The sequence below is a fragment of the Lingula anatina genome, chromosome 9 (assembly GCF_051362555.1).
Source record: "Lingula anatina isolate TDL-2025a chromosome 9, LinAna3.0, whole genome shotgun sequence".
In the NCBI taxonomy this organism is placed as follows: domain Eukaryota; kingdom Metazoa; phylum Brachiopoda; class Lingulata; order Lingulida; family Lingulidae; genus Lingula; species Lingula anatina.
Window position 1 is genome coordinate 8,949,705 of NC_141775.1, and position 26,563 is coordinate 8,976,267.

The following is a 26,563-nucleotide window of genomic DNA, read 5'->3' on the forward strand; positions in this document are numbered from 1 at the left end:
GATGGCATTTTCAGTTTCAATGCTGTAAACACACACCCACACAAACACGCACACACACAGAGAGAGAGAGAGAGAGAGAGAGAGAGAGAAGAAGAAGAGAGATAATTAGAGAGATAATTCAATCTCTTCAACTGTAAAGCACACATGTGTACACACACATCTGAAATCACATTTGCAAGCAATTTCCCTATAAATAAGTGTTAATACAGTAATACAGTTACAAATCATTAAAACATACAAACAAATGGAATTTAGTGCATAATCTAATTCACCAATTCCGTCAATTTATTAAGTAACACAACAAACAGAGGATAAATTTCCACTACCGGGGCCTTCCTCATCTTGCTGGTGAATTTTATCAAGTATCAATATTTACCCAGTATTCTGAAGTCTCCATCTTTGATAGAACAAACAAGCCCAAATCTATTCCCCAGTGAGGAGGCGTGATTATGGGTCATGCTCTTATATAGCGCATGGGTATTTTTTGTTTCTTTTTCTTTGTAATATGTGAGAAGAGTTCACTTCATAGTCGATGAAACTGGGCACCACTTTTATGCTCCTGCTGGCTACTTAATATGTACTGGTCAATGCATGATGTCTGGATTCTTGACGACATTATTGAAATTTTTATCATATCGTAGTTGATACTCAGGAGATTAAAAAGTTATAAAATTTTGCTCTGGTTAAGTTCCATGTGTGTGTGTATGAGCATGTGTGTGGGTGTATGTGTTTGTGCCTGGACGTGTTTGTGTTCGTGCATGCTTGTGCATGCTCTGCTAAGTTTTGTAGTCAATAAAGCAAACTTCCATCTTAAACGGACTCTCCATAAACATAAGCATGCCTACTGGTTTGCTTTTTTATTACTTTATATTATCTTCCTCCATACTGGAAGCCAGTTTATGAGAAAAAAAAAAAACAAACTTCTATCTTGTGTCCAAACTTCCTTTCATACCACCCAATGTCTACCAAAAATAGGAAACATGCACTATAAATGACAGAAGATTAATCTGGACAATAAAACGCAAAGTCTGATAAGAGTCAAAATATCCTGGGTCAAGTGGCATTCTAATTCGATGTTTTAGTGCCTCAGATGTTGGTTATGACAGGTGGACATCCAGGGATGATTTGACCGTTAAGTATTCAAAGAGCGCATTCAGAACAGTGGACTAAGGCTGTATTCCCAGAGCTTTTAGATCGATCTATCCCCGCGGGGAGTCTCACTAGATTACTGTCAGATAATCCGGCTTAAATGTCCGTCCCGCCTACTACAAGCTGTAAGGGGGTAATTGACTTTCGTGTCCCCTCGGCTGACAGCTATTTAGCATGAACTCCCAGGGAGTTGGGTCGATCTAAAGTAGATCGATCTAATCTCTGGAAATGGGGTCTAACAGATCCACAGATCAAATATGGCCGACTCACTTGAATACTTGTTGCATAATCCCAGAGAGAAATCTATTCAGTGTCTAATTGGGAACTAAGCAACAAACTTTTAAGTGAGGCACCATATACTTGATGCACAGATCCCTTAGTCTGGTGTTCTGAATGTGCTCAAAGTGAAAACCACTCCACTATGTCTACAGGGGTGACACTTGTCCTCTTGTAAGATATGTAGAGACAAACTGACATCACTGTTGTTTGTGTGTGTTTAAGATGTCAGTCTTGTAAGCTGGACAGTGGTCTTATCGGATGGTATATCAAATGACCCTGTGTGTGTGTGTGTGTGTGTGTGTGTGTGTGTGTGTGTGTGTTGTTTGTGTGTATGCATTCATGCATGTGCATGCGTGTGTACACACATGCCTGTATTTGCATATACAGCACATTTGGCATTAAACATGCATGTATACATTCAATTCATGTGTATATATGTATGTGTACATGCATGCACACACTAACATCAATGTCTCATGAAGGAAGACTTTTTTAAAAAGCAGAAACTTGTCAACCCTAACCCTCCACCATCATCTTCATACAGAAAGTAAAAGATGGACAAGAAAATTACATGTTTCAACCCCAATGTTCCAAAAGTACCACCATTCTCGAACACAACGATTTATGAAAGGTACACCTACATGTAATTATTGTCTCTATTTCAGTGACATCAAGGTGTCCTCTTATCCACATCACACAACTTTGCAGTGAATCCTCGGCATGGTCTACAATTACTATTACACAATAACCGTATCACACCATTCTGAAATGACCCATCAACTTCTCAGCACACAATCATCAAATAAAGATCACAATTTTCTGAAATGTTACATTGTGTGATTAATGTCTTTCTTCTCTTAGATTATGTTCCTGATTATGTGTATTGCGACCATTCTCAAATGACATTTTACTGTCATGATGTCTCTGATCCTTCCTCTTGTATATTGTACTATTAGATAATGCATAGAAAATGACAGATTAATTAGTCATTTATTACACTGAAGCAACTGAAAGACCACTCATATCATGACGTCTCCTCCACTAGACTCGTTTTACTTTCTTCTTTGTTACAGCTATTTCTTACAACAGGTATGAAACAAAAAAAAAATGATTTAATTCTCTCCTTTAAATAACCTTTTGTCCATAATTCCTAGAAGTTTGATCATGACATTCAGAAAAGCAAATTATTTTAAATTAAATTTCCTCTTCTGATCTATACATTTGATTCTTTATCATTCTTTCACCACTAAAGTAAAAAATTAGCCATCAAAATAAAAATATAATCGAAATAAATGGTATGTGAAATTTTTGAGCAATTACTGTAACCCCATTATGTGATACCACACTGCTTATCATAATCCGTGTGTCTTACAGTCCACTTATCACACTGGACAGGTCATAATACACTAATTATCGGACCCTTGACAAGATGAAGTGGACACTCATCATTTTACCTCTGAGGCTTTGTTTTGCAAAATAGCTTTCACCCAAAAATGTGTCTCTTTGGTCAAACTTTTCATCAACATTCACATATGATAAACCAAGAGCAGTTCCAGAAAATGGAATATTGTTCCCATTTTATAGCAAGAAACATCTCAGGCTAATTCCTTTTTTTATTTATTTCATGTTAGAATGCTATGGCAGGCCTGTAACCAGCAATTTCAAGGTGGGGGGGGGGGGGGGTCTTTTTCTGTAAAAGTGGATCCTTTACCAAGAAACCTATTTCAAACTGTACTCAGAGCAGACCTTTTTCCATAACGCCCCCCCTCCCCCATGGGCCCCCTCTGGCAACAGGCCTGTGTGGAGTAATTTTGAGCCAAATAAGGCCAAATTTCCCATCTAAAAATTAAGACCAATTTCTAAGCTAAATTTCTTTTGTGAAATCTATTAAAATGACTCTATCCATGAGGATATATTATATTGCAGTGCTTTAAACCTGGTAACATATTTGTTCATCAGATTTCCAAAGGGCTTACGTTGTTTGTATTCAAACGCATTGTGGGCACAGACGTCTGGGGAATTATTGACATACGGTAACTTTGGTTTTATATTCTCTGCAGAGTGTGTACTGGACTACACTAATATCTGAGCTGTGAATAAAGCATCTCCCTTGGCATTATTTCTGAGATACTCCACCCCCAGTACCTACCCACCCAACCCCCACCCCCTTACAGTAATTGATTATATTTATTGTATTAACTTGTGTGGTATTATAAATGAATTGATAGTCCTTTTAATAAAATTTTGAGAAATGAGCTATGTTTTTTCTGTATGTTACTGCAGTGAAATGAAAACAGATATTAAGGGCTGTATATATGCTACTGTTTTTGATTGCGAAAGGTAGTCTTGTTTTGACAGAAAATTTTCTGACTGGTTTCTTGAAACTTTCTTCTCAACCTTTTTTTCTTTTTTGTTTAAACTATTGTTAATAGGTCACCACTTGCTGGAAAGACAATGTGAAGCGACACTCCCCCCCCCCCCCCCCCCCCACCCCCCACAACTCTCTCCACCCAATTTTTTACGTACAGCCACCATCATTTTAACTGGTTCAGGTCACCTTCAACTTGTTAAAGTTTATATCATTATGCTGATGTACAAGTTTTCTAAACACAATTACATCAGGTGCTACTGCTTCTGTTCAGAACTGGTTTGAATTTTAAGACATGTGGCCGAGTTACTATGCTATGCTTGGGGAAAAAATGAGAATATTCCAGTTCACACAATCCCAATTGAAAGTACAATGTTGCAGGAAGAAAACAAAACAGCAAGATGGTAAAAAGATGTGTATACTATCGGGAAGTGTGTAGTTAATCCATTACCAGAAAATCAAATCAGCTGCAAAACGAAATCAGTTCTTATAAGGTCAACTGAGAAGAAAACCAAAGTTGAAATGAAAAGATCCACTGCCAAAATGGCAATTTCCAAATGTAGTTGAATCTTCTCTTTAAGCGAAGATGGGTTGATCCTGCTAGATTGATCTAGGTATGGAAACAGGGTCAAAGCCAATGCTGCTAATATACTAGTAGAGAGGTGACTTTCAAGTGGCCTACAGAACCCAGGGTGAAGATAACTTGAGTCAACAGCAAAATTCTTGTTCACAATACAATATATAAGATGCCTACACTGATCTTTTTCGTTATCTTATTTAAAAAAGCTAGATCACCTGAGCAATAAGCCTTGGTGAAGAATTATTAAAGAGCAAGGTGTGAACACACTTAAATCCATATTCTGGGCCCCATTTCATTTCACCAATAGGCCTGGACCATGTATGACCTCGACTTTGTTGTGATTTCAGGTGTGTATTTACACTGGAGTCAAGTGCGTTGACCCAGTTAAAATTAAATTGAATCAAAACCTTCAAACACCTCTGGTACTTTTGTGGGAACCATTTTCAAAGTCATGCACCCGATTTGCGTCAAAGTGAACAAGGACAGATCTTCTGATGACTGAACGCCCTCCAAAGAAAGTATGTAAAGTTTGGAGCCTTGTTTAGCCAATTGAGGAGTCACTCATGATAAATATTTTTGAATTCTCATATAAAATATTGCTTTAAGCAGCGTTATGAAAGGCCCTTTGACTCCTGTCAACCGCCCGTCACCTCGGCAATTCAAACTGACATGCTATGTCTAAAGTCACCATTTCCGCCTTTGGGGAAGTAATAACATGTCCGCCCGTTGCAGACAAATACTTGGTACACATGCTGGGTTGTAGTTTTGTAAGATGATGAAACCTATACATAAAATACACAAACACCTGGTCTAACAACAGCATGTTGAATTTCCAGTAGTAGGAAGAATGACTCCTTGGGCTGAAAATTAATACTTCTGATTTATATATATATATTATATTTTTGTCCATTTTTTCTTATTTAACCCTAAATAACTCAACAGATACTAATCTATGTTTAATGGCAATAATAAAAGGTATGCTCGGAGAGGGACAAAAAAACAACCACAAATAGATCAGGGCAACCACATTAAGTACGAGAGGCACGCAGCTGAAGGGAGACATCAAAGAGACAAAGGGGATGACATCACATTTTGGCGAGACTCCGGCTTGTTACCTTGGAAGTTGTGCCAATAAGGTTATTGGTACAGGGTGTTTGAAAAAAATTGTCTACCACTGACATGAAAACAGCCTTGGATCATTTCTTATTTACACACCAAATGCATAAGTTTATCAAAGTTAAAGCTTAATGGGGAGAGAGGAATAGAGGAGATTCTACTTCTTAAAAACAATTTTTAAACATTTAAATTTAGTATTTGCTTTCAAGAATCCAAAATAACCAAAAAAAAAAAAACTTTTTACACCCCCTGTACAAGGCATTTTTCTAAACAAAGTCTGTCAGACAGGCACAAGGCTTCATATTAATCTACAATCACAGGCATAATCCCACTTGTACCCTTAAGTAACATATTTAAGGTGATGGAATGACTGCCAATTGAAAACATGATCCTCCTAGAACGATGACACAACTTCAACTTGTTACAGCCCCATACAGGTGTATTTTTCATTCCAAGAGCATGTGGTTCATTTCCAGAATCGATTCAATTAAGCTTGTGCACTGGTTCAATTACTGGTCCAACAAACATACATGTATGAGAAACCAATGGAACTTTCAGGTCCACTTCCATTGTAAATAGATCGACCAAACTTATGTCTCCCTATTTCATAATGCTGTCCAATGACGTTTAGTTCACCATAGAACGCAATCTAATCACTTTGATGTCCACCATTATTGGGTATAAGTCATTGTATGCCAGAAGACTGGCTTTTATTTGTTACGATGAACTTATCCCTGTCAATGACCTTACAGAAATTGTCAGAAAGGTTAAAGACATAAATTAAGGATAAACCCAGTTCTCCACTAATCACACGTCTTAAAGATCAACAATTTAGTTGTTTTTTTTTTTTGTTTTTTTTTTTTCATGACAGATGCATGCGTATTGAATTGGAAATATTTCTGATTTATCAAGAGTGAAAGTAGCCTAAGGCTCTATTCCCATAGATTTTAGATCGATCTATCCCCGCGGGGAGTCTCACTAGATTACTTTCAGATAATCCGACTTAAATGTCCGTCCCGCCTACTACAAGCTATAAGGGGATAATTAACTTTTGTGTCCACCCGGCTGACAGCTATTTGGCGTGAACCCCCAGGGAGTTAGGTCGATCTAAAGTAGGTCGATCTAATCTATGGAAATGGGGTGTAAAACAACCTGGGCCCCATAACGCAAAAGCATCGCGCACTGCGACCTAGCACAAGCATCTCGATTCCATAACTGGCCCTTACTCGCCCGAATATGGGGGTTATGGAATCGAGACTTGTGTTCAGTCGCAATGCACAATGCTTTAGAGTTACAGGGCCCTGGTCTCAAAGTTAAATAAACTTTAATTCTGGTATAAACTTCTTTGTATCATTAAACCAGCGACAGAAAACCTGCAGAGATGGGCCATATACTAGTACTAAAGCATGCCATCTCTCCATAAAAAGGGTTTTAAAGTGCATGTCATCAGAAACTATCTTTAGGCAACGTCACTGCTTAGGAGAGTCCTAAGGCATGGTGGCGTCTATCTCGGATCACAAGGGCAGTGGTACTTAACAAGATTTCATGACACCTTTTATTATAATGCCATTAGTGTACTTAACCAGATTTCATGATACTGAATACAATGAAACCACTCATCAATTAAAATTGATCTTTTTATCTTGTTTCTCAAGTCAGACCACAATTTGAGTTCAGTTGTAAATGAAGGTACAAATAACATAGCACCTTGCATCTAACAAAACAAGGGTAGTTATGCCATTTATTAACCATAATGATTTTCCCTCAGTTTTTTTCCCCTTCTCTTTATTCAATTCACTATGAAGCCTCAACTTTTAATGTACACATGCTATCCGGTGACTATCTCAGTGGACCCCATGTGTACGATTTCTTTCCATAGGCTCCTGTTGAAATTCTAGGGAATAACAGCATTTGGAGCATTTGCTGGGTTCACAGCAGAGGCACTTAGTCCGTGTGAGAATCACAGGGAAAGTTTGTTTGTTTAACACCACTCACTCAGTATGTAGCTTACACACTTGCCTTGGTCAGTATTCTACTGGACGGCTGAGTGATATTAGAACCTGACTGGTGATAAAAAAAGATTTGGTTGTATACCTATTGATATAATAATGCAGCATGTTTCTGCTATCTTTCATAATTCTGAAAATATTCCATGTATTAATTCTTTTTTCATCTTTTTATTCCGATTCATTTTCAGATAACCTTTCTTAATTTGCACTTTTTCTCTTTTTTATGTCTTTGATCTTTTCATAGCATTTAGTAACATCCAACTCTTTTTTAAAACAAGGCAGCAAAGCTGTCAAATGTACAGACAAAAAGCAGGAAATAACTATGCACAAAATAGGCTACTGTCAATTCTGATGCAAAAGTACATTATGTTAAACTGCAAATTCAACATCAAATTTTAATTATGCTCAACAGGTAATACCAATGTAAGTAAAACATGTAACAAGCATAAGGCTTCAGGCCCATGGGAGTTCAAGTTCACACTTTGAAAATGTATAACTTCCAGAAAAAGAAGCCAATTAGACTACTTTTCCAACCCAGGCTGCATTTTAGTCCTGCATTTCTTTTTTGAACATTTGGCAATCATAAGTAACATGGTTTTCCCATAATGGTCATCATGGCAGCAGCACCCATAATTGTTTTCTTCTATTCTGATGCAATATTACATATTGGTTAACAGCATAATGACCGTCAATTTTTAATAATAAAATATACGTATCATGGATTTTCAGAAAATGTGACTAGCATGGGTCTTCAAGCATGCATGTAGAACTTCAAAGTCACACCTTGAAAATGCCAATATGTGAAATATGCTGAAAAGTGAAAAAAAGCATGACTTCTACAATAATGGCCCGATCATGCTGATTTTCAAACTTGACCTGCATTTTATGAATATTCATCAGCTCTGTAAATATAAAGCCCAAAAGTAAAACTGCCTTCCACTTATCGTGTTTACAATGAAAGTGCAAGGCGCAGGTGATGACGGTGACGGCGCTGACGGCGAAGACAGGCGCAGGTGATGGCAATATGTACAGACACATTTTTGACACATCTGTACATATTTACTGTACTGTTTGAGAACAGTAAGTGACATGGTTTTTCTCAAATGGTCATCATGGAAGCAGTGCCCAAAATAGTTTTTTTTTTCAAATTTTGATGCAATATTACATAATGTTTAACAGCATAATGACCATCAATTTTTAATAATAAAATATTAGTATCATGGATATTCAGAAAATGTGACTAGCAAAGGTCTTCAGGCCCATGGAACTTCAAAGTCACAACTTGAAAATGCCAAAATGTAAACAAGACAACACTGTTCTGAAATGTTTTTTTTCCCATTTTTAACAATTTTTAACATAAAACAAAATTAACAGTTTACTGCCATTTTTATATGATCAACTAAGAATATTGATGAGATGGGAAAAATATCAATAAAGCAGTGTTAAATGTCCAATTTCTTCCATTCTGAGATTCTGAACATAGTGAATGATTGAATCTGACAAACTGCAATGATATGAGTTTATTTCCATTTTTGAAACTTTATTACACAATACATGATAACAAGTTTACCATCATTTTTACAAAATCAACTAACAATGTTGTAAAGATGCAGGAAATGTCAAACAAAAACTTTTACGTATCTTATTAGTTTAATAATGAGACTGTTAACATGCCTAAGAATTAAATCTGAGGAAATGTGAAAAATATGCTGAAAAGTGAAAAAACAGCATAACTTCTACAATAATGGCCCGATCATGCTGATTTTAGAACTTGACCTGCGTTTTATGAATATTCACCAGCTCTGTAAATATAAAGCCAAAAAGTAAAACTGCCCTCCACTTATCGTGTTTACAAGGAAAGTGCACGGCATCGGCATCGGCATCGGCATCGCCATCGGCGACGACAGACGCAGGTGATGGCAATATGTACAGACACATCTGTGTCTGTACATAAAAACAAAATAACATATTTTAAGCAAACTGCCTGCTGATATCCCTATATTAATGACTAATCATCAATATTTCTCGGTGTGAATTACTGGTTGGATTGATATCAATTACCCAAATAAAGTATACATTACATAATGCCAGAGACAATATATCAACAGCTAACAACATGACTGATCCCCATGAGCATCTTGGAATTAAATCAAAAATTATTATCAAATTCCACAACCACCTGCTGTAAAAAGGAAATAAACTTGACTGATCGTTTGCCAGCGTGTATGTATGTATGTGTGTGTGTGTGTTAGAGAGAGAGAGAGAGAGAGAGAGAGAGAGAGAGAGAGAGAGAGAGAGAGAGAGAGAGAGAGAGTGTGTGTGTGTGTGTGTACGCACACTTCATTATGTATATGTGAGCACTCACTGCGGCCTTATGACAAAGAACAGTTCAGTCAGTTATAAATAAGAAACGACATCTTTCAATAAAGTTCACACACAATGAACTGAAATTTTCAATTAACAAACATGTCTTTCCAGAAATTTAATTCAAGTCACATATCAACCTTTAAATCACAGAACAAAATTACCCTGAGTTTCAGAGCTTACTGTAAACTCATCTTTATTATTAACATATCTCTACTGTTATTGGAAATGATAAAATTAATTTCCAGTAATTGCTGACACTAGTGGTGAACAGTATTTGGCAACAACATCACATTAGGCACACTTCAACTGCATTCTACCTGTGTAAATCCACTCCTATCATCTCTTATGCCTTCTCTACTCAAGGGGGATAAACCACTCACATTCATACCTAGAAATGAATAATATTTTCACAATAAGTAGCAAATACCTCTGTCAGTTATGTAACTCTTTCTGCTTAGAACCACTTAGTCATGGGATATCCTTGTGAATGTCCATAATTTTCTGTAATAGTACGATATGGGGAATATAGGAAATACTAGATGGAAACACTTGGAGCTTGTGAATGAATAGACAATTCAAATACATTATTTGAGCTGCCATATATGATAGGTGACCAACAAATAGGCAAGGCTGATGTAAAATCAATTTAAAAATAAGCAAGGATAAAATTCTATGAAGAGTTGTGGAGAGAGAATATGTAATCGAAACTGGAAAGATTGTGGACTGTAGCAAAATCAAAGCCAAGAAAATGACACAAACTAGTGAGGATTCACAAGTCATGTATGACTTTATCCACAGAAATAAAAAAAACACCAGCATTCAGGTCTTAGGTGGCTTTTTAAAGAAACTGGCCTCCATAAACTTACGTATGCATCACTTCTGACAGCATTGAACAAATCAAATGAGCATCTAACTTTCAAACAACCTCAACTTCCAAACAACAGCAGAAAATGCAAGATATTTTTTAAGAAATAAGTACTACAGATCTATAACAATCTTAAAGTATCAGTGTCATATAAAATTCTAACAATTCGACATTCAAATCAGAGTCTAAGACACCCTGAGTAGCGAGGTGAGGTTCCGGTGTGACCTATGAACATCAGGGTGAAACCTACCCTACATTTCCAGACCCTGAACCTTCGATTTCAGAAAGGGGATCTTTTTCTAAAAAGAGGTCAACCCCCCCCCCCCCCCCCCTTGCTCCCTTAATGCAATTTGAAAAATGACAAAGATCCTTCCAGGGTATATCAAATTTTGATTCAAAAGACTCAGGCCTTTCAAATATATCCCCCCCCCCCCCCCCTTCATTCGTCCTAACCTAAAATCTGCCTGTTGAGTGTCATCGCAGATGAATAAGTCAACCTCCAGCTAACAATGCCTGAAATATTCCCAGTCTGATGTTTGTGATGACAAATTACCAAGTCCCCCACCTGGTATTACCTGAGGTGGGTTCACTTTTGCGACCATGTAAGGGTGCTCTATTTTGTCCATTAAAGCCCATTTACACTTTTTAAAATGGATCAATTCAACTGGCTCAAACGAAAAAAAAAATGCAAATGCGTGAGTGTGAGAGAGAGAGAGAGAAAGAGAGAAAGAAGCAAAAGAAAAAAAAGAGAGAGGAGAGGGAGGAAGGGATCAGAAGCATAGCTTTATAGCCACTCATACAGCAAGTTAAAGTAGCAGACACTTGATTGCAATTAAAGTGGCTGCCTCCTGAATTAGATCTACTGTAGCTGTTGTAGTAAAAGGGGATGCAAAAGAAGACTTGATGTTCCACAGATCTGAGCATATCACAAGCACTTGATTTTTTTTTCTTTTTTTGCATCCTTTCAACAAGCCCACAGGTGTGTGTTTACATTAAATGACAACATGTTTACATGCATATCAGAGGTCGTATTTCCAGTCAGGCAATGATGGCATAACTTAGGCAGTACCATCTGAGCAGATCATGTGGCTGTAAGTTCCAACCAGAGGAAGACACATCTAGAATGACTTACCTCTATGGCAATGGGACAACAACAAAACTAGATAAGTTTAACAATGATTAGACGTAATCACAGTCTGCTGAGACAGCATGTTCTAATTAGTTAAGCTGTAATAACATCACTAGAAATTGATCTTAAACAAACTCCCAATACATTATCTGTATAAACCAGACACAAATAAAAATTGTCATTCTTTATCTTGAAATGTACATCCATCTTTACTATATTTCCTTTTTTTCTAGCCCATAAACTTTTTTTTCTAACTGCTGTTTACATTTACCAGGTGCACATGATTCTGGAAGAAGATAAGAATAATGGAATTTAATGGTACTGTACATGAGGAGTCATGTCTGAGTATATATGCAGTTGATTCCCAGTGCAAAGACCACCAGAGTTCTGTAACTCGAAAGCATTGCGAATTGCGACAGCGATATAACCTTTTTCTCAATGCTATTACGTGGGGCGAATAAATGCCGAGTTATGGAATAGAGACACTTGCGCTAGGTCGCAATTTGCGACGCTTTTGAGTTACAGAGCCCGGATCAACCCAAGTATCAAGTTATATTTGAAGACTAATGAAGATGCATATAATTGTCATAAAATCAACATAAAAATAGTGCAGTGGTTCGTAAGAAACTAGAATCTTTGATGGAAGATTATTATTGTTTCTGCATTCACAGCAAGAGCTGTACTCTGATATATGCATAACTTCATGCCGTATATATTAACCTACAGGATAACATGGTTGCATAAGTCAAAGATAAAAACAGCACATTCTTTGTAATTGTTCTTTAACATTCATTTCAGGACAACGGCTTTAGGCAAGTATGTAACTTATAACCTGGCAGAGCTGAAACTATTCTGCACAATGTAAAATTTGTTCTTCTTGATGACAATTGCATTCTGGTTACACAACAATACTGATGCGTTGTAACATTTAACTTGTCAGTTGTTTGCGGAAAAATTCTTTTTAAATTTGCTGTCCTGGCTCTCTTTATAAATTCACTGTCTGCTACTATAGGCAGTCAACACACAGTTACAATATAGTCAATGTAGCACAAAGTGTATTATACCAGCTCTACACAGGCACTGCTTGTATACAGCCCTGATAACATCTCCCTCCCTCCCCCTGCCCTTCTTTTACCCTCCCTCCACTATTCACAATTCTCGTTATCCATCATCAAGAGAACCCAACTCCTGGGTGGCAGTACATTGTAGCAGTTCCCATTCAGTAACATTAAAGAAAAAAGTTTCCTGTTCATTCTTATAGAATGTGGTGGCTGTGTATTGAAATAAACAGTATAACAGTGGTACATGTATTTAAGTACACTGACAAGGGGTTGTGATTTCATTTGCCTGTTTATACAGGCCTATTGGACTTGGGCACTGATGCTGAAATAAAAGGCCCTTACAGGAACAGGCTGCAGCTTTTAAGGTCCTGTTAATGTCTTTCAGATCTGATTAACTGTTAAAGATGTGTGCCAATGTGTGGTACACAGGTAAATTGTTAATGTCGGGCACATTGTGTCGATATACCTAGCTGGCATTCCGTCATGTTCACAAACCATGCAGTTCCACGACAACCCATATATAACTCGCTACTTCATCACAATACATAAACAACAGATCATATGTATGATATACTAGTAGCTGTATGTGCAATATATTACACAAATGCCAGACTCACTATGTCATTTTTAATTTTTCCCACTAGCTAAAGAAAATTGCCTCTAATAAACAATTGATGAGTATATATTTAGCAATATTAATGACATTGCACATGGTGGGAGAAGGGTTAATATTTGCAAAGCAATTTTTTTCTTTTATTTGACTTTAATTGGTATTGGGTGGCTGGTGAGTGGGAACAAGTGGGAATTTATCTTTTAAAGGAAAATATATAACAAAAGGAATATAATTTCACAAGAAAAAAAAGTTGACGCATCAGCAATGTGTTTTCAAGTTGCTCCACCACTGTACACTGTATATTATCTGTAGTGGTTATGATAATCTATCCCCTGTCAACCCCCCCCCCCCACACACACACACACACACACACAAAACACCATCCACACAAGCAATCCATTTGGCACCTAGGTCTACTTTTCAATCTCCATTATAATCACACTCTCATCCCTTCACCTACCTTTGACAACCGCGTCAGCATGGTCGATGTTATTCAAAGTAATCCGCATGACGCTGGAGTTCAGCTTCAGCTTTCCATGCCCGTTCTCTGACAGCAGAAATATCCGAGTGTCATATTTGTGAACCATGCTCTCGCAAAGGTCCGGATCCCCAATGCCATCTACCATTACCATCTCGTGCTTTCGATCGGCGGCGGGGAATGTTTTGATCATGTTTTGTCCCTTCATCACTCGCTTGATTTCCACCTCCCCCATGTACATTTCAGGGTTGTCGGAATGAGGGAAGAGTTCTCGCACCGTGCCCGTCATGACAACGTTCGCCTCCTCTTCTCTCTCTTCTAGACTTTTACCTAAGTCTTTACAACGTTTGGACTGTACAACCGAAAGTGGACTTACTATCAGAAATGATAAACAAAACAACGATAATAGTTCCAACCGCATCGTGATGCTGTATGCAGTGCGACTAATTTGTTGTTACCCGCTGGAATCCTTCGCGAGGAGGTCTCGCACAGGTGGTTGCACGAGGAATTCCCCGCGAATATTGACTCAAATAAGCTCCACAGTTTAACACCGAATCTCTCTGACTTTTCTTCTAGCCTTGATCACAGCGTCTACAGCGTCAGATATGTGATCCACAGTGATATATAGCCTGGTTTTCCTCTTGAAATGCAGAGGTCTCTCCCTCTCTTCTCATTCACTCGCCGGTTGCGGCACAGCTGATTTTAGTGCGTTTCCGGAAGTCGTCGAGGGTTGCCGGAAACATGCGGAAATTCTAGATAACGATTGGCTGAAAGTTTTGTAATGCAGGTGGTTTGAGTTGACATAGAAAATTATTTACAGGTCTTCTCCTGTTTTTGTTTAGATAGCTGCACACGGACGAAGAGAAATGTTATGTATTGGCATTCAGTAGTAGGTTGTTACTTTCATGGCTTTACCTTCCTTTATGTCAGTAATCATTACACTCCACAAATATTCAACGAAATTCTGACATTTATAGGTGATAAATGAGATAATTAGAAAAGCAATTAGTTTCACAATAATGTTAGATGCATGATAATATGCAGTTATTTACTCCCCCATGAAAAGTTCATCTTTCCGAAAGCTATAAAAAGTTGCTTCAGTGTATTTTTCTTCTTTTCGTTTGACCTTCGTTTGTTTGTTATATTTTCTATTATGACTATATGAGTTTCATCAAAATGTGGTTTCTCTTTACGTAAATAATAAGTCACTGCACCAAGTGTCAAAAAAAAGTTTTCTGAATGTTGATTTCGACAATTGGCCTTGTCGGGCTAGTTAAAATCTAAATTGTGTTAGTTGTGATCGTCTTTGGTCTTTTTTCAACTATCGCATTCAAAGAAAACCTCCTTAGTAGGGACATTGATAGTGACGTTATTTTAACAAATGGCACATAAATATGGTAAATATAACACGCATGCTATTTCACTGGTGGATACAAGATTTGGATACGGGGGTGGGGTTGGATGTGAAGAACAAAATAAGAACACTTTTGTCTCTCTTTACTCTATAAATATAAGACGTAATCGGGGACTGTTTTACAGATATATACAATGTATACTAGCTAACATACTGTAAAATACAAATATGGAAAAGTTGCTACTGTTATCCTCTGCATTCTTCACTCACGCACTTGTGGATTTTTTTTACATTTTATTATTATATTTTTCATGCTACTAGCACTTTGTCGGCATTGAGCAATGGTCACGAATGAGGTGCTACTGACTGCGCTTAAGCCTAGTAAAACGCTTTCAATATTTCACTGAACATCGTTCAACACTCAGTGAAGGGAAATATTGAGAGCGTTTTAAAACCCTGTTGTGTGAACGATGCTCAGTAAAATATTGAGAGCTTTTTAACTGGGGACGCATGAACTGCACATTTACCTATTTGGGGGCCATTTAATACGTGATTTACACGCAAAATCTATTTTCCTAAAAAGAGAAAAAAAGCAAAACCCCAACTTACAATCTTGGTCTGTCTCTGCACTTGTTTTCCATGTTTATTTCCCTGTTTCTTCTCAAATAACTTAGTTTTGAAAGAGACGATTCTTGGACAGAGCGACACCGACGATAACATTTGGCCGAATACTGGAATCATATACAAAAATGCTTTGCGTACATTAAAGACTGGCGTAATCTTTCACCTGGTGGTATAAAAGTTCAGTACATGTGTAAAAATAAATAAATAAATAAATAAATAAAATAAAATAAAATAAAATAAAATAAAATAAAATAAAATAAAATTGTATATGCTATGATATCGCCGCAAGACTCGCGTTTTTCGCGCGAACTATAGTAAGCTGAAATCACGTAAGAGCTGTAGTTTTAATTTAACATTATGATTTTTCTGAATTATTTATTCAGACCGAGATATGAGCTGGAGAATAAGCCCTAGCATTTTCAACCCAAACGCTTGTATACCGCGAGGTAGAGTTCTGGGCCCCGTATCTCGAAAGCTTCGCTTAAGGCGAGCGGGCGCAAGCATGGCGATTCCTCGCTATCCCATATCTCGAAAGCTTCGCAAATCGCGACCGTGCGCTAATAACGAAATCACCATTAGTTTTGAGGTTATTAATTGCTATCTGATATATGTACAAAGAACGGTGACTTGTAGGCCCATGAGGCCGGGTGATGTAGGCCCTACTCATATCATATGTCACGTTAATAAATAAATAATATTTGCGGCGATACAAACTAGTCGCAGTGGCCTCTGCGTATGCATAATAAGCCATTTTAATGTGTCTTTCATGTAATTACACGTGGCGGCATGTTTGGGTTGCTAGTCATAATAGCACATTACAAAACATATAACAAAAACATGGAAGCTTATAATAGAGTGAATCACTCGGTACCTCTTATAGAAAAACTTGCGGAAAATATCCACGTGATGAATGCTAAAGTCATCTTTTATTATGCACAAAAATTTCAAAATTAAACATTTCATACATCATTTTAAATTTTCTTACGAATATAATTCATCTGCGTGGTCTATTGATAATAATCATAAATTTAAAAGTGTCATTTTCCACACAAAATGAAAAAGCAGACTGTCTGCAGAAACAAAGCATTCGGTCGCACCGTGACCTTCCTCAATGTCTATTATTGTGATCAGTCATGTGTCAGTAATTGTGTCAGTCCAAGCTTCGCTTATTGAATTGTTTTTTTTCTCTTTCGAGATACGGGGTGTTGGATCCATGTACGCACTTTCAAAGCCGGCATGGTGACTCACACAGCTTTTGGCTTCGACAATGCATTGACTTAACGCGAGCCAATCAGAGGCCGTTAAATATTAATCCAGGTGGGCATGCGAATTATACTTCTTGAAAGTTCTATCACAACATTGACCATCGGAAATTTAGGACAATATCTTTCTGTGGAATTTGTGTACGTGGACTGTCATTTATAAACAACGAGCGGTGAATAACGAAGTAGGAGATCCGGCGAAACTTTAACAATTCTACAGGTGAGGCGAATACTTTTTCACCCATAAACGAATATATAAATAATCAATATGGATGTAATATTTTTTTTTTCTAAAATGGCCGGTGAGGCGTGGTTGGTGATGAGCAAGGCTTTTTCCAGTGTGGTACACAGTTCTATGGCCTCTTAGACCACCTACCCTCTACCTGGGCGACAAATTGATTTTTTTTTCACAAGATATTTACAGATATGTCTTTTTGATATGGCTTTTTGAAATTTTACCTATAATATATCTGCCACCCTGGTAGAGGGTACAGACTAGCCAGGCAGCAGAGTTCTGATCTGCCGCTACGGGGACTTAAAACAAACCGGGTGTCTGAGTATTTTAAGGGAGATGCGTCTCTGGGTGATCTGGTCCCGATTTTTTAAAATATGTAGCCTGAGTTTGGAATCGAAACTTTGTGCATGTTAGCAATTACACAAGTTAAAATTCACCACTAATGCTTGCACACATAAGAGGTCTTTATATGTGTTTTATATGATTCTCACTTAAGTCACCCTGAGCTTCAGAGATAACTTGACACCTCTTCACAATAGCTTATCTTCATCGTGTCTCGATGAAGATCGATAGGCCATAGTGAAGAGGTTAGTGTCAAGTTATCTCTGAAGCCTAGGGTGACTTAAGTCCGTGTAAACACGATTTTTTTCACGCATATCCCATATAAGACACCCGCATTATTATATTTCCCATTAGTAACCAAGCATACCAACAGTATTTCAGCGTAAGATAATGTCCCCCACTCTGCATTTGATATGAATACAAAAAGAACGTATAGAAAGTATCATGATCTGTATGATAGATACGATACATGATACGACTAAATATTACGTGTGTATTGTCAAGCCGCAAGTACGTCACTGCCCTTGCGATATTTTACTCATACAACTTTACGGCTTACTCTTTTCCTGGGGCCAGCTGAGTGGTGAAAAATTAATTCCAAGCAAAATAAGTGCTGGAGAAAAGAAAAATTGGCAAGAAAAATCCAGGTGCGTATCTTTGAATTTTAGGTTAAAAATCTATCTGTGAGTCCCGGTAGAGAGGCGGCCACGATAAATTACTCTAGTTAAGATACACTGTTCAATTGACCGTTAACTAGTGTCTAAGACCCCATTTCCATAGATTTTAGATCGATCTATCCCTGTGGGGAGTCTCACTAGATTACTGTTAGCTTAGCCGGCTTAAGCGTCTGTCCCGCCTACTGAAAGCTGTAAGAGGGTAATTAACTATGGTGCGCGCTCGGCTGACTGCTATTTAGCTTGAACCCCTAGGGAGTTAGGTCGATCTAAATCTTAATCCCTGGATCGATCTAAATCTCTGGGAATACACCCTAAGTATAACCAATGGTCCATTTAAGAAACGTGCAAAACAAGATACATTACCTCAATGTGTGTGTGGTTGACAGGACCCCGCCCGATTTTTTATTGAGGGGCCTCTCACAGAGATACCTCAGGGGAGACCGTTTAGATGACCAATCCTGCCCCCCCCCGCCCCCCCCCCCTCCCCGACGTTCCGTGTCATACTATGGGCTATTAGAAAAAGGATTTATAATAACATTTTGGGTTAAGCCTTATCTTGCCCAGCACGGGCGATCACTGGTCAAATATAATATCCCCTCGATCTCAAGTAAGCTGTTGGGTTATCAGTTCTTTTATTTTCTTTAATATATTTCTATTACATAAACCAAGGAGTTATAACTAAGCAGACATCCCATTCACCTTACATTGCAGTAACGCAGTAAAGGTGCATCTTATCATTGCCCTTTGCCTATATTCCTTGCCTTCTTCTCCGAAGTTTTTTCTTTGTTCCAAGGGGCTTGTGCCAAAATATTATCAGTTAGTCTAAGTGTTCTCGGCTTCAACATTTCTTCTACCTCGCCCGGCCCAAAAGGTTACAACTTCTTGCCCGGCCCCACATGCGGCTCGACAATACACTCGTTATATTTCAGGTACAGCTCGGCGACTCGTATTGTATCTATCACTGACTTCCCTTAACCAAGGTGTCAAATATTATAGGCACAGTTTTCACATCCCAAAAAAAGCAAATGACCATCAAAAGGGTAATAATCGACAGCCATGAGTGAATAAAGAGTGGTTTCGTATCTCCTAGCTTTTAACAATACTAAATGAAACTGAATCGACATTTTCTCATTTTTTTCGCAAAGCAAAGGACTGTAATGTAAACAGGAAAGAAATCAATAAATGACGTGAAAGTATTTTACGGTGTTGTATTTACTATCAACAAAAGATAAAGGCAACAGCTTTGGCTTTGATAAGACGTGCGCCGTGGACAACCCCATTCCGCAGCTTTATTTGTTTTCTAGTTTTTCAACCTGGTTTAGCTATGAAGATACCAGCACTCCCTTCTATTACATTATGGAAAGTTGCTGAAGCGGACACCTTATGGAAAGTTCCGTAACCTTAGATTTCTAGCCTGTATTTAATAAATAACGTTCTCTCGAGGCTACATAAATGAATTCTTTAAGTTTAACAGGAAAGTCTCGCCAGTGGAAAAACTCTTTTTATGAAGGTTGATAACAGTAATATGACATCAGATAACTTTTGAAGGCGCTCTCAAAGAAAAAAGAAGGCAACATTTAGACTTTTGGCACCTGTAACAAAACATAAAAAGAATAACATAAGAAGGATCGTCCCTCGTGGAAGTATATATAATTAGATGACCCAACTACTAGTCAGTGTGAGCAAGGAGTTATAACTCCTTGATGTAAGCTAGCTGTGCTGTCAGTAGGACGCTTAATTCATTTCTCTGGCTCTTCACATTTGTTTGTGGACACTTTTTGCTTCTTAGGACAATTTCTTCTTTTATTTGAATTTTCGTAGGTGGACTGTGATTTGTAAGCAACCAGCAGTGAAAAACAAAGGAGGAATCCGTGGAAAAACGTTAACAGTTCTACAGGTGAGGCGACTACTTTTTCATTGATTGGTATAAACGAATATATGAACAATATGGATGTAATAATTTTTTTCTGAGGCATGGTTGGTGATGAGCAAGGCTCTTTCCAGTGTGGTACACAGTTCTATGGCCTCTCAGACCACCTGCCCTCTACGTAATGAAAACGGGAGGAGTTTCTTTGGAGGTTCTTTAGCTTTTTTGGGCAGAGATAAAAATTAAAAGAAGAGGGGGCAGGAACTAATTGGAAAGTAGTTAATAATTAACATGACAGAATATAAGGGCGTTGCATTTACTACCACGCGTGACGGCGTTATGTACAACATAAGTTAAAGACAACAACTTCGTCACAATATTATTGTTATTAATCGTTACATGTATTGTAAGGTTGGTGATTTATTACCCTCTACTAGGGCCACAGTTATTATTCTGTGGATATTTTGCTGACAGTACAGAGATTAACCATACATTTAACTAGAGACATATCTGTGAATATCTAGTGAAAATTCAATCTGTGGTCCTTGTAGAGGGTAATGATTTACAGCTATAAGTGAGTAAGATCGGGGAGTATTTTGTAGATAATTGATTACATATCCTCGTAGTTCATTAGCACGCTTGAGTTTTATTTCGCGACATGGGTCGTGTCAATCTCGCATCTATGGAGTTCAGTAAGTGGCGAAAGAGACACAGCCATGTCATTTACGGCTCTCAAAGCTCTGTAGTAAAAGACAAACTCGGCATATAGGCATTGTCGTTTTCGCATGTAAAGGGGCGTCTAAAACACGCATGCGTAGGCTTCCATCATTATTCATTGCTATAGTAACAATCAGTTCTGGAGCTTCTCGCTCCATTCAGATATTAAGGACTCATTTATAGTTTAACGGAAAAGCTGTGCTCTCAGTAGGGCCCTTGATTCATTTATCTGGCTTTTTTACACTTGTTTGTGGACACTTTGGTGTTAGTTATTTGATTCTTAGGACAATTTCGTTTATTTTGAATTTTCGTACGTGGACTGTATTTGTAAACAACGAACGGTGAATAACAGAAGAGGGATCCGGGGAAAACTGAAGCAATTCTACAGGTGAGGCGAATCATTTTTCACTGAATGGTATAAACGAATACATGAACAATATGGATGTAATATTTTTCTAAATTAGCCGGTGAGGCGTGGTTGGTGATGAGCAAGGCTCTCTCCAGTGTGGTACACAGTTCTATGACCGCTCGGACCACCTGCCCTCTACGTAATGAAAACGGGGAGGAGGTCACTTAAAATTCTTTGAGGTAAAGAAAATAATAAAAGAAGAGGGGGCGGAAACTAATTGGAAAGTAGTTAATAATTAATATGATTGAATATAAGGTCGATGCATTAACTAGCAAGCGTTAAAACATAAGTTAAAGACAACTTTATTACAACAATATTATTATTATTATTATTCATGTGTATTGTAATGTTGGTGATTTATAGCTATAAGTGAGTAAGAGCGGATAGTATTTTGTAGATAAACTGAATTTATTGACATATCCTTATAGTACTTAAGCAAAGGAATGTAATGTTAACTGGTAGAAGGCCGCTACAGATTGCATGGGATAGATATAGACCCCTTTTCCAGAGATTAGATCGATCTACTTTAGATCGACCTAACTCCCTGGGGGTTCACGCTAAATAGCTGTCAGCCTGGCGGACACGAAAGTTAATTACCCCCTTTACAGCTTGTAGTAGGCGGGACAGACATTTAAGCCGGATTATCTGACAGTAATCTAGTGAGACTCCCCGCGGGGATAGATCGACCTAAAAGCTCTGGGAATACAGCGATAGAAATGGAAAGAAGGGGCGCGGAATCTAACTAAAAAGAAGTGAATTAATAACGTGAATGAATATAACGGTGTTGTATTTACTACCTCGCATAACAACAGAAGTTAAAGGCAACAGCTCCATTCCCGTGCCACTCGGGATGCAGGTTTATTAGCTGGTACATTTTTCAAACCTATGAAAATACCTATTGAAAAGACCAGCCCATACATGCTTGCGAAGTATTATTTAATAGCCATTCTGTAAGTGGCACACCTGGTGTAATTTCAGAGAGGTGTCAGTAAAAGACAGTGACCAAATACCCCCCCCCCCCTCATACACACACCCTATCACGTTATGCAAAAAGTGATATCTTGACACTCCACGTGCTAATCAAAAAGTAAATGGTTATAATTTAAGATGGCAGATACTCACTCGAAGAACATACAGTAGACTTTGATTTCCATTTGCAAGAAAATATAGAGATATTTATTAAATATTGCAACACATATCATGCCATACTGGACTATATAGGTTTTATTTTTGCAAGACTCGCGACAAGAGCTAGGGTTCGATACAGCTATATATTTTGTCCATGTGACATGCTTGAGTTTTATTTTTTGTCCGGTGTGCCGTAATTCCCTTGGATAGATTTATAAATGTGTAAGGGGACGACAAGAGTGACGTGTCAGCCTTAGGGCGCATTCCCATAGATTTTAGATCAATCTATCCCCGTGGGGAGTCTCACTAGATTACTGTCAGACAATCCGGCTTAAATGCCCGTCCCGCCTACTACAAGCCGTAAGGGGGTAATTGACTTTCGTGCCCGCTGACAGCTATTTAGCGTGAACCCCCAGGGAGTTAGGTCGATCTAGTTGGATCGATCTAATCTCTGGGAATGGAATCTTGAAGTGGTATTAGAGGATGGAAAATATGTGATCAGTGCTGTGTTCAGTTTCGTGTGTGGTGTTGCCAGTTCGTTTGGTGTTTTGACTTTCGTGTGGAGTTGTGACCTTTACTCGCTTCCGTAGCCTTGCGTTTGGGAGTGTGCGTCTGCTTGAGCAGAATACAAAGACAGATTATACACTCAAATTAAATGCACAGCAAGAACGTGTCGTTCTCACCAGGGAATTATATCCAATATAATTCCCTGTTCTCACCAAGGTGTCTAGCCTTTGTATATATAAATATGCTTACCTGCTAAGCAGATCACGCGGGAAAAAAAGCGTTCCGTAGTGTGTACAGATAGACATGCGTCGCTTAGATACAGTGTAATAAGTTAAATGGACCGAGCTACTACAATAGCACATTGCCAAAAGTAGAGAAATGTGATTGCTTTTGTCTCTGTACGTGACATTAGCGTTTCACTTCATAGATCCAGGAAATTATCAGTTTTGGTTTAATCATAATTAAATAATTAATAACCAAAGAACCGGGCAAATCATGAGTATAAGTCGGAGGTCGAGAATCAATGTTTTTAATAATTAAATAAATGTTGATCCAAGCTTCTACCCATGACGTGAGAAATTAATCACCTGTCACCCTTATTTTGTTACAAAAAGAAGCGTTTTCCCGCATTTGCAGTCGGGAAAGGAAACGTGTAATAAAGCCTTCGAACAAGGAGATAGATAGAAGTAACCATATTTTCTATCCTATTTTAGTTTTTAACTCTAAACTAAAATATGAGAGAAAATATGGTTGTTCAATCAAAGGGCCTTAAGGTCGGTGATAGGGTTAAATACGCTTAAAATCGTGTTTTTGAGTTTTTTGTGTGTTTATATTAATCAAAAAAGTATCTAATGTTGGATGTAATAATTTTTATGAATTTGCATCGCAAAATGCGTCTTTTGATGAGTTTTTCAACCGGCACGCGCCCCAGTCAGGCTGACAACTAAGCCACGCCTCTGTTACTAAGGGCCGTTGCCATGAGGGGGTCGGAGCACAGTTAATGAGTTATAAGCCGATTACGTGTGCGGTAATAGGTCATAAGTCTTACATCAGCTTAGCAGCGAAGAAGTCTAGCTAGTACACTATGGGGAAGAGAAAAGTTTGTGTTAAAAGTCCCTTTCCAGAGGAAAGAAGGAAAATTTTAAGAGTAAGGCCTATGCGTGGCGGTTGGGGAAAACCGGCCCTATTTGTTCAGTCGGATGACTGATTTCTGTATACCTAATAAATGGGTGAAAGAGTTAATCGAAACGTCTAAATTAATTGACAAATGAAAGAAAAATCGATAAAAACATAAATAAAAAAAGCTAAAAAAGGATACTTTTAGCCTAGCCTTTAATTTTTGCGATATATATCGTCGAGCGTATCTGCGACACGTTACGAAACCGGAAATGATTGTTGGTCGCCGTTTGCAAAAGGTAAATCTAATGTTGACAAAATAAAATTTTATTCTCCAAGATATGATATTATGGAGCTTGAGAGACACGCGAAAAATTGTGATTTGAATGGCCAAACAAGAGAAATCCAAGCAAAGGTTGACAGCATGATTAAAACAATAAAAATAAAAACGCATGTTAGCGGCTTTGCATTTTGCGATATTTGGAGAAAAACAATTTCAAAATCACTGATCAAGCGGGAAGAAAGAGTTCAAGTGTCCAAAAATGAAAATCACAAAAAGACCCCGAGAATAGTCAAGGGTAGCAGGTAAAAAGCAAATAGGGTCTAAGTGTCATGTGTGTAAAAATAAAATATTTATTCAAAAGCCTTCTCTCAGCCACTTTTACCGCTGAATCTTGTGCAGCTGAGCGTCTCCCCTTTATCTTAGCTGGCATTTTGAGCGAGACCGCTCTGAAGTAATCACTGGATTTTTCCGTTGATCTGACGACTACCAAGTGCCGTGCAAAATAATCATGCAGCGTTACCCGTCAAAAAACTCGTATCAACACAAGTGACGGACACTTGCTCTCGACACAGTTTTATCTGATCACTTTGCCGATAACAAAGAAGGAATCTCTCAGGTAAAATTACTCGATTGCCGAGGAAGAGCCATTGAAACGTTCAAATGCAACTTCACACCTCTAAATTGCGGTTAAACGTAATCGCCTTTGTTAGCGCTTCCTTCTACATATCCTTGACACCCTACTGGGCATCACAAGGCTAGGGCCCTCTCCAGAGCTGTCAATCAAAATGGCGGCACGCTTACACGCCTAACGAGTGGTCGGAAAATGTAACAAAAGCACGATTTTCTGCCCCTTCAAAGCACCCAAACAAAATATTTTTAGATGACAATAAGCAATGGTTCCAGCTGATCGTATAACCGATAACAGGTAAATTTGCCAGCTAAGCATTTTACTAATAAGCCCTGTTAACCAACCTGTGAACGTTTTTGGCTGTTTTAACAGCTTTCTATATTGACGAGATAAGTGAATCGCTGCCAAGTATATCTCACTATCTGAGCAACCGATCGTTACAAAAGTTGCACCTATTGTTGTTAGGAATGTGGACTACAGCATGATATCAGGGGTTTAAGAGAAAATTGTTTGTTTGAAAGATATCGCCTTTTGAAGTGAATAAGCCATTGAAATATGGGGTAATTTAACGTAAAAGATGATAAAATCAAAAGTAAATAGTTTAAGACAATTCCCTGGTACCGCGCTGAAGTGCTTTCACCCAGCTTTATGAGGCCTTTTGAATCACTTGAATAGCTGTCTTGGTTATAGAGAAAATCCCAATACCGAAAACGGCATTTTTCCCCTCAAATTGGCGCCAGAGCGTCATCCGTTGGACACTGTACTTAATCCCCGTCTTTAATTGGCCTTTTGGGAAGTTTATTTTAATTTTTTATAAAAACTTATAAGCCCAGGGCTTTGTTTCTATGACTTTGGTCCTTTTACTATCACCGCCCTTAAACTTGACAATTGATTGTTCTTTAATGGCCACTGAAGTGGGTCAAGTAGAGTGGTTATCTAATGCAGACATGATACGGTATACATGATACTCAGGTTTGTTTAAAGCGCTCTTTGTTTGGTGTTGTGAGTTTTGTTTTTGGTGTTGGTGTTGTGAAGTTTGTTTTTGGTGTTGGTGTTGTGAGTTTTGTTTTTGGTGTTGGTGTTGTGACCCTTACACGCTTCCATACCTGGTGAAAACAAATATACTTTGAATATTATTGGCCCTCGTCACAAGAAAAGTTGCCTCGATTACTTGTCATCTTGGCTGCCTTACAACATTATTTAGTTAATTCGAACACTGATTTTGCACACCGATCTGATCATTCACCATTCACGACCTACATGTACTTTGAAAGCCGGGGTAAAACATTTTAAAACCTAGTACAGTACTTGAAAATCTCTCGGTTGAAATATTTCTCGTGTGACAAATTTGGTTTACGAATCACTTTACGCACCGCCGCGGCTATTCCAAATCTTTTATT

At 38.1% G+C, this 26,563-nt stretch overlaps 2 protein-coding genes across 10 annotated transcripts in view; one reads left to right on the forward strand and one right to left on the reverse strand.

Moving 5' to 3' along the window:
* Positions 1-14,734, reverse strand: part of LOC106173525 (agrin) — a 142,924-nt gene extending 128,190 nt beyond the window's left edge. For 8 of the 9 annotated variants that reach the window (XM_086996378.1, XM_086996376.1, XM_086996369.1 and 5 more), the window contains exon 1: positions 13,997-14,734. In XM_086996378.1, coding sequence (XP_086852504.1) covers positions 13,997-14,435 — 439 coding nt within the window. In that variant the 5' untranslated portion in view covers positions 14,436-14,734. The remainder of the gene's footprint in view (positions 1-13,996) is intronic. The other variant, XM_086996374.1, reaches the window with a different exon arrangement.
* Positions 14,735-17,346: 2,612 nt separating this feature from the next.
* LOC106173429 (leucine-rich repeats and immunoglobulin-like domains protein 1) overlaps positions 17,347-26,563 on the forward strand; it is a 50,116-nt gene continuing 40,899 nt past the window's right edge. The window contains exons 1-2 of the mRNA XM_086995178.1: positions 17,347-17,474; positions 20,330-20,405. The gene's annotated coding sequence lies outside the window, so the exon portion shown is untranslated. The remainder of the gene's footprint in view (positions 17,475-20,329; positions 20,406-26,563) is intronic.